At 42.0% G+C, this 9159-nt stretch overlaps 1 protein-coding gene across 3 annotated transcripts in view; it reads left to right on the top strand.

Moving 5' to 3' along the window:
* LOC116395857 (uncharacterized protein C21orf62 homolog) overlaps nucleotides 1-1828 on the top strand; it is a 6799-nt gene extending 4971 nt beyond the window's left edge. For 2 of the 3 annotated variants that reach the window (XM_031870032.1, XM_031870034.1), the window contains one exon: nucleotides 288-1828. In XM_031870032.1, the coding sequence (XP_031725892.1) occupies nucleotides 351-1115 (765 nt within the window). In that variant the 5' untranslated portion in view covers nucleotides 288-350 and the 3' untranslated portion in view covers nucleotides 1116-1828. Of the gene's footprint in view, nucleotides 1-79; nucleotides 169-287 lie in introns of those variants that run through there. The other variant, XM_031870033.1, reaches the window with a different exon arrangement.
* The last annotated feature ends 7331 nt before the right edge of the window (nucleotides 1829-9159 follow it).

The following is a 9159-nucleotide window of genomic DNA, read 5'->3' as shown; positions in this document are numbered from 1 at the left end:
AGAGAGAGACAGAGAGAGAGACAGAGAGAGAGAGACAGAGAGAGAGAGGGGGCTGAACTGGAAATAAAGGGCTGAATTCAGTTCAGTCTCAAGCTGGCCTCCACATGTTGTAGAAGTCCGGAGCAGCAGCAGGTTACTATAGAGCACAGACAGAGAAAGAGTTTATTCGTGAGTCATTTGCTTTTAGTGAAGTTACTGGAATGAGTCACAGAGCGGAGAATGAGAAGTACTGCATTGCTGTCTCTACTTGTATACATGCTAACTTTACTTTTTCTATCTGTTTACAGCGTTGCCCATCTTTCTACCACCATCTTTCTCCACTTGGTGAAGATGTAGTCTGTTTGATCTCCATGGAGATGTCTCCAAACACCGCCTCCTCTACCTTGTTGCCGTGGTCACTGTGGTTGCTTTTCTTCCTGACCCACGTCACCCAGACAACAAACTCCGCCCCCCTGTCTGAAACCTCTCTGTCGGTCAACACCACGCTGTTGTTCAACAGTGGCGCCCCGGGCTACAACCTGCGGAACTGCAGCTGCTCCGCACCCGTCCTGGAATGCGACGAGGCTCTGGCCAACTCGCTGTGCCGATGCCACACCGTGCTGCGATCCGCTCTGCCCCCTGCTGGGCTCAGAGAACCTGGACCACTCACTGTGTGGGTGAAGGAGCTCTGGGCTCTGGAGGAGTTGCTGAACCGGAGCATGGTTGGCCATTTGCTGTTGTCTTTTTGTGGAATAAAACCAATGGACAGTCAGTACCTGGCTCTGTTAGGTCTACAGACCCTCAGGATCCATAGTGCAGCCCCAGGAGCTCCCTACCCCGACCAGGAAATTACAATCTCCCCAGCAGCAGGGGTGGCCGTGGAGCTAGAGGCCCTCTACTTTGACTTCTCCTCTTCCTACCATGTGACCTTTCTGGATGTAGCAGTTCTCAACGGGCTCTCTGTCCTAAAGGCATACAGTGTTGTGGGACCACCTGCTCAAAGACTCTCTCAACAGTTCCCACACCTGGCCCTGCCCCTTCCTCTGCCATACTCTACTACTCCTGATGACCCTACGGACCCCAGTGAGCAGGCTGCACAGCCTCTGCACAACCTGCTTATTACGTTTGTCTACTAACTACAACAAGTTGCCATTCACAGGCATGGTTAGGTTTGGAGTACAAGTGACTAATGATGCGTAGGAATTATATGTGTTGTACAGAAATTCTGCGCATCATTTGTCGCTCGCTGGATGGGTTTTGTTCTCTTTTTGCACAGGCAAAGTTGTGTGTAGTATAATAACTTTCAGTATGACTGTCAGTCAGGCCCAAAGGTGTCTTTGAACAGTCAGAGACGATGCTTTGCTTTGTGCTAATCTTCTGGATCTGGAACACTTCAACACCACGGGTACACTATGTATTTACATGCATACATATTATCTCATAGCCCTGTAATGGCTTTATTCAGCAGTCTGCTACATACTTTACACATCCTGATTATCGGTACCACTTAAGGTTGAAAGCTGTACCCAATGGCTATTTAAATGGTTCACAAATCATTTGCTGATGCTTTACAGATCACAGGGCTGTAAACTGTGGCACTGTTGTGCTTTTACACTGTGCATTTTTAATTCACTACAAATTGAATATTTATTTCCTAACCGTGTTCCAACAACAGTTTGAATCTCAAATAGAAATTGACAACCCTAGTAGAGCAGGTAAGTCTTAAATAAGAGCAAGTTGTGTTGCCAGATTGTGAAGATATGGGTTCTTATCATTTGTGTTTGTTAATAATGCAGTTGTAAATGTTGATAATCCATTAATTAATGCTCATTGATATCTTACTTTCTAATAAGCCATATGAAGCATTGGTAAATGCTTTATTAACGATTAATAAGTTACATTTCATAAACTCTTTACAAGGGATGCTTTATCAAGCAGCATTCTCCTACCGATTATATATAATTACTTTTGAGTGATCTATAAAGCGTTGGTAAATGATTCATGAACCATTAACAAAGTAATTAGTTACTAAGTTTAAACTATTTAAAAAGGTGCCTTATATGAATGTGATACCCAAATATCTTTGTAAGGATGAATGACTCAATGGAGCTTATACAGGTAAAGTAAAAGCACGCTGTTAACTCAGTATTCAAGCTAATGTTGGAACATTCCAGCTATCGCATCAAACTTTCTAATCGTCTGGATGAGAGCTACTACCTACACACAACTCTTAAATGGAGAACTCAGAGGCTGTGGTTACACCTGACATTTCAACAATGTAAGATGTTGTTTCTGCATAACATCTTTCGATCTGCCACCTCTCACGATTGATCCAGCAGATCTGACGGCAGTGTGAGCACAAGCTGGTTCTTGCATACCCAACCTGTCGCCCAAAACGCCCTACCACACAGCGACTGATCGTGTGAAGAGTCACCGTAGCCACAACCTGCTTGAACAACATCCGAGTCAAACCACATGCCTGCTCCCAGAGAGGGACGAGATGTTCCAGATTCCTGCCAAGTGGGTGTTGGCTCTTTATCATCCACTCTGATCTCGGTGTTGTCAGATATCTGAGAAGCAGGATAGCATGGTCAGAAGGGAGAAAGCTTCTTTTGCACGCTGAACGGTTGCAGGTTATCCCCAGAACCATTTGCTTCTGAAGAACCCTTTTTTGAGGAAAGGGTTTTTCAAAGGTTCTTTGTAACACTTTTCATCAAAGAACCCTTTTGGGAAGAAAGAGTTCTTCAATAATTGTTGCAAGTATGGGTGTTATTGTTAACCATGACTGCTGTGGGTTGTGAGGAACTAGGTTCTAGATGAACCCCTCGGAATGTAAAAAGATTCTATGTAGAACCCACTGGGTGGGTTCTTGTTAGCACCTTTCGATGGTGGAATGGTTCTGGATATCACCTCCAGGGAGGCTTCTTGCTTAAACAATTACACCAGAGAAGGATTTTAGGTGGAACCTTTAAAAAGGTTCTACTAATAACCAAAAAGGGTTCTTCTATGGGGACAAGCCAAAAAAAACCTTCATTGAAAGAATAAAAACTAGAATAAACAAGTGGAGAACCAGCGGCATCCCATCCCTGGATTAATGGGTGAAATGATGTCTACCTTCTTAGGTTAAAAACAGGACACACATATCTAAACGGTTTTTAGATATGTGGGTTACGCAATCTGCATTTCTATGGGTGGATTGCAACACGTGGCAGTTCCCATGTTGAAATACTGCATGGTGCGGTCACAATGAATGAGGTACTTTGGGGAAGGGGAGAAAGCAAAATGACAAATTCCTGCTTCAGGGATCAATAGAGCATCATAAAAACACGATGTGCTGTGGCAGCTGACTGCAGTGAACATGGGCTGGAACCAATCCAACAAATCCAGTGTGGAGTCAGAGTCTGCACCGGACATGGATGATAATAGTATGCCTGGGCGGGATCTTTGACTGTTATGCTACTTTCTTGAGAATATTTTAAAAAGTTAATTATGGTTAAAGTTGTCCGTTTTCAAGATAAGGGCAGCTACCGCTGGCAAAAACCTACAAGAATGTATGGGGGGGACAAAAGATGGAAGACAAGGACCGTGTTAGTGTGCTGTGGTATGAGCTGACGGAGAGGCACAGTAGGCTCACTATGAAGGCTGCAGGATGCTGCTGCGTTTGTCCAGCTGCTCTTATTGAGTACAGATGGCCCAATAAAACAAAGTGTTTTGAAACAGGTTAAGATGGACGCCCGATGAACAAGAGTCCCAGCGTTAGAATCCTCTCACCAGCCAACAAACCTCACTGTGTGCACCAGAACAATGACTAGTCTCTGGGTTGAGTTAGATGAGTTGTGCAGTCATTAACATCCACTGATAGCCAAGTTGGCAGAGCTCTGTGAAGGAACAGGAAGTGAAAGAGAGAATCATGTTGGACCTGATTCAGTTCCTCTCCGGCTGTTTCTCAGAAGTCCGTGTTAATGCTTCTGAATTTGTTAACCAATAGAGAGAGGCGACAGAGGACAGTGACAAAAACTGAAAAAAGAAGTCAATATCTATGTTGAATATCTAACAACTCTTCCTCTCTGGTTACAGACTGTTTCTCTCTTTTTCATGCTTCATGCTGATCATGGAAGAGACTTTGTTAAAGCTGCTCTCACCAACCAAACCCAGGGCCAGCACTTCTGTTCCACACATCATTCAGTGATGGGCGTGTCTCTGTGGCTGTGTCTGTGCATGTGTTCTGATTTATCTCACCTTAGCCAACATCAAAGTGAATTCATCTCTCAGTTCATTTATCTATCACAGTTGCACCAGTTGTATTGAAACAAAGTTGCAAAGGAATACTAATCTAGAACTCCATCGTTTTCCTCTACTATGCATTTTTGAATTCATCTAAATCTTGTTTTTAAAACTGTTTTATGAATCCCAAAAGGTTGGAACGGTGCCCCTACTGTTTACAGAGAAAGAGAGCAGAACTCTGTAACATGCTCAGTTACTCCCAACCAGAAGAAACAACTTTATGTATTGTTAAGTAAATTCATTATCAAAATGTGGTTTGCGTAATTAATCAGACAAATGCCACTTTAGATTGTTGAAAAGCATATTTTGCATATTTGAAATCTCCCATAAGTATCTGAAGGATGATTGTGAAGTCCTTCTTCGTCTCCTCCGGGCCGGCCACTGCTCTGCTTGCTCCTATCACTCGATGGATTCTCTCGTGTCTTTCATTGCTGTCTACTGCAGCACTTGATATTAAAACCTGCGATTCTTTTATATATTCTCTGTCAACATGGCACATGTAAGTCCTATATTCACTCTCCTTTCAGCTCTGGTTTGGCCTCAACCAACTCTTCTCAAGAGAAATATGTCTTTAGCTGCTAAAGGCTCCATATGCTCACCAGCTAGTCTTTAACTGTCAGCTGTTTGCTGCTGGGCAGGTACTGGAAGGGTTAATCAAGTCTTTCTATTGAACAGCTGCGAGCTGTTGACAAAGACTACATTATGAAAGCGGTGAGAGTCAGAAACACATAAGAGAGTCAAAACAGTCTCCTGGTCTGAAAGTCGTCTGTTTGAGACATCCACCACCGACACTGTCTCGCTTGTTATACTCTTTATTATACCACTTAACCTTTAATAACGTCATTATACCATGAAACCTTCAGTAACGGTTGCTCGGTATACAACGTTACGTGCTCTGTTTTACATCACTTGCTCTGATCGAATGCAGAAACGCTGACATTCAACGTAAGCGTCGTTTGCAGAAATGTGCAATGACAGACTCTTTTCCTGCCCACTGGGGTGCTGCATGCTGGCACTGAATGCACTTTCCTGCTGTGTTCTCAACACATGGATGTGGAAACAGGATGATGACTATAGTGCCTGGGCGTGGGAGTTCTTAAGAACACCCATACCCCTTTCTGAAACAATACTTAACGGTGGCTCTTTCTTTGTTGAATTGTGTAACAGGGTGTATTATTATTAATGTACAGATCATGCTGAGTTAGTTTGCTCCGTATATATAAAAGAGTTTGTACTGAACCGCCTTCCGCACACCTTTTGGTTGCCTTTAAGCCGACTTCCACACTCAGAATTCAGCACAGGAATAGACTGGGTTCACCCAACCAGAATATCGGTGCTCTCACCGATAGTCCGGGTGTTATGAAATGGTGTTGCATGAGGTAGTTATCCAGAGTCAGTGTAGGCTACTACTACCTACTGTAGATGGCAGTCGGCACGCCCCCATTTTGGAGGAAAAGGCCGGAGTACAGACACTAGAGCTCAGCAGTTTGGTGCTGTGGACAGGGAGAGCAGCGAAGCGTAAAGAAAGTCAAGAATGAAATATCCGTTTACGCTATCTATATTATTACTGCTTTATCTTGCTGTCAAACCACCTTTCTGAAGGGGAACTGAACTGATGCCGGAAAATATTTGATATATACTGTACACTTATATAGCTGGGTCTTACTTTTAGGTGGCTAAAATACCTTTTGCTGCTGTCCCCGTCCACAGCAGACGTGACACTGCTCCCATAGTGGTTGCATGCCTACCTCGGTCTACTGTAGGTACACAGACTATGTCTGCTAATGCTTTTCAGACACGATGGTAACAGCAGGCTGTGAGACTTTGTGCTAAAGCTCCTGTTGGCGCACATCACACAGGCTTAAAACGCCTGGAACATTCTGCCAAAGAATGGGTTGAAATGAGATCACTGGGTTTTGTGGGTTTGACATCCCTCTCTGGTGTTAGAGCTTCAGCTTCCCTTTCTTTCTCTTGTTCTCCCTGGATCTTCATAACAGCACCTTAAGTACTTGCATTAGGGAATGCACTTAATCAAATGTAAATGTGCCTTTAGATGATCTGCATCTCTATGGTCTTTGACATATTCGGCAGCTCATTGCTGAATCATGTAGTGTTTAAGGAAAAGTATTTGGAAATTGCTGCAAAGGTTTGATTTGTATATAATTTGGATTATTATGAAAAGACGATGTGGAGTGTTTCTTTTGTCCACTAACTTTGACCTTGTGTATAGTCTGAGATAATAAAAGGTTTTTATAAACTGGTTTTGTGGTTGTGTTGTGTTGAAATCGTATTTCTCTAAATCTTTCCATCATGGTCGACGTGAGATTCTCCTTTCTTTTTTTAGCTTCGTTGCCAAAGCTCCCGTTGCTAAGAATCCCGCAGTGCTGCAAAGTAAGCACTGCGTTCAACAAGAGTTCAACACATTCTCATTCCAACCTCTTCCAATAGGCTTGGTCAGTGACTCATCGGAGACCAACAGTAGGTACCTCTCTTTTCAAGGTGTGGTAGGTGTGTGAATATGCGCTCGTTTCATGCGTAGTGTCCTTTCAAAATAAACTCCCATCTTCACAGGAAGTTAGACTTAGACAACAAAACCACTAAGCTAGGTCTAGGAAAAGATTGATATGGTAGATATAGTAGTAGTAGTAGTAGATATAGAGTAAGATTACTGTAGCTTTAAGAGCTAAGTTTTAAAGTTAAATGGTCTTGGAAAAAAATGAAAAGATTGATTTATAGATTGCAGTTACCTTTACACACTAGTGACTCATATCACTAGTGTCTGTCCAACGAGTCACGTGACCGACTCACGTGAGTCACATGAATATTAACACTAATGACTCGTGACTAATGACTGTTGTGACAGAATTTGAACATATGACTAGTTAATTAGTGCCAAATGCACTAGTGTTATTCAAACATGTTGTTCGGATCGTAAGCCTCGTACCGAACGGTTTAATACGAATACGTATGTTGTTACAGCCCTAGAAATGAATAATAACCGTAGCTGTGGCGCCATAATGAGGTTATAAGGTGGTGTTTTAGCTGCAGGACAGCAGTGAAGGCCCAGGTATAAAATGCACGGCCCGCCACTGGGTTTAGGCAACAAAACCACTGAGTTGGGCTCAAAATAAGTACGTAAATTAAGTAAAACTTAAACAACATAACATGAGTACGGAAAACACATGACAAACATCACTAATGTAATTCTAAAATAACTCAACGACACTTTAGATAACTGGTTAAAAGCTCGTTAAAGCTCTATGCTGTTTGAACCATCCACCTACTTGCCCATCGGCCATTAGTAGTCTTTCTCTCTTTTTATAGTACGTCACTTGCTCTGAGCAGAGCAGATTCACACATTCACATTACAGGAAGTAAAGACTACATGGCATAAAATGACATATAAAAAGCAAGACTGGCATTGTTAATAAATGCTAAATGACTTGCAAATTATTGGGCTGTAAGATGCTATTAAGTATCCCAGAAGAATGAGGATGTCAATGTATCATTGACTTCTCATAGACTTTGTAGGTGAATAGCTCATGTGATGGCTTTGCAGAAAGCCACGGAGAACTGTCATGAGTTTGTACCTTTACTTTGAACGCCCTCTAGTGGCCTCTGAACCAGTTAAAGATTAAAATACACACTGGCTCAGACTGGAAGATACAGAGAGATATTTGGTAAGTGCACTCATGCAGTAGAAATGTGTTGCCATCGAATAAAATCATTTTCGATTTTGTTAAATGACAACTACACTGACCTGCTGAGGGTTAATATAAGATAACTAGAAAAGCATTTCTAGGAAGAAGAAACACAAGGAGGAACATATCTATGAAATAGAGCAGAGGTGTCAAACTCATCTTCACTCCGGGCCACATCAGCATCATGGTCGCCCTCAAAGGGCCGGTTGTAACTGTAAGACTGTATAACTGTAACGACTCCCTAACATATTGTTAACTAACTCTCTCTGCTTTTGATTATTGTTTATTCAAGTGTAAAAATATTGTACATGCAGTTATATAAATGTAAAATTATATTTAAGCACATTTCTGTTATTATAAATAAATAATAAATAATTTTAATTTAGGGTTAAGAAACCCACATTACTCTATCAAAGATGAAACTATTAAAGAAAATAACAAAGACAAATATCATCAAACACAAGTTATTACATTAACTTTGTTCAAAGCTATTTGTGTCACCTCTCTGCATCACTAATGTCCCTGCCGTCGTCCCGTGCATGGCAGCTACATCCAAGAGCTCCTCACAGAGTCAGGTCTGCCTTCAGCCTCTTACAAACACTGATAGATGATGTATCTCGTCTCTGAGCTAGCTGTGTTGTTAGATTGCTGCTAGTTCCTGAACTCGGTCTGCGATGGTGTTTCTTCACAAACTGACATTTGTAAAAGTCTGTATCTGGTCGGAGCTCACCTGCTCACATACCTTTAGCATGCACTGGGCTGTAGCTTCTGTAAATATATTCTGCTGTGATTGCACTCTGCCTTTTAATTCTTGGACAATTTGATGTTTTTCTTGGAGGCTAAATTTAGCTCCGTGTTTGGTGTCAAAATGCCGACGTGAATTATATTCCTTCATCACCGACACGCATCATAACACAGAAGACAGACCCGTTTTTCTCCCTGAAGCACAGACATGTATTCACTTTCCCATCTTAAATTACATGTTCTTCCCTCTGCATCCATTTTTCTCTTCGTGGACATTTTGGGATTATTTGTCGATCTTTTTCAACTCAATCACTTGTTGGAAAACCTCTTTACGGGCTGTTCCCTCTCCTCTCCACCTGTTGTGATAGTTTTAATGTCGGTACACAGACAACATGCTATCTCAGAATTTCAACTTTCTATCTCATAATTTCAATTTTCTATCTCATAATTT

This window comes from Anarrhichthys ocellatus, unplaced genomic scaffold (genome assembly GCF_004355925.1).
Source record: "Anarrhichthys ocellatus isolate YVR2014 unplaced genomic scaffold, GSC_Weel_1.0 scaffold50, whole genome shotgun sequence".
Classification (NCBI taxonomy): Eukaryota; Metazoa; Chordata; class Actinopteri; order Perciformes; family Anarhichadidae; genus Anarrhichthys; species Anarrhichthys ocellatus.
Note: the sequence above shows the minus strand (reverse complement) of the source record. Positions and strands in the feature narration are given on the sequence as shown.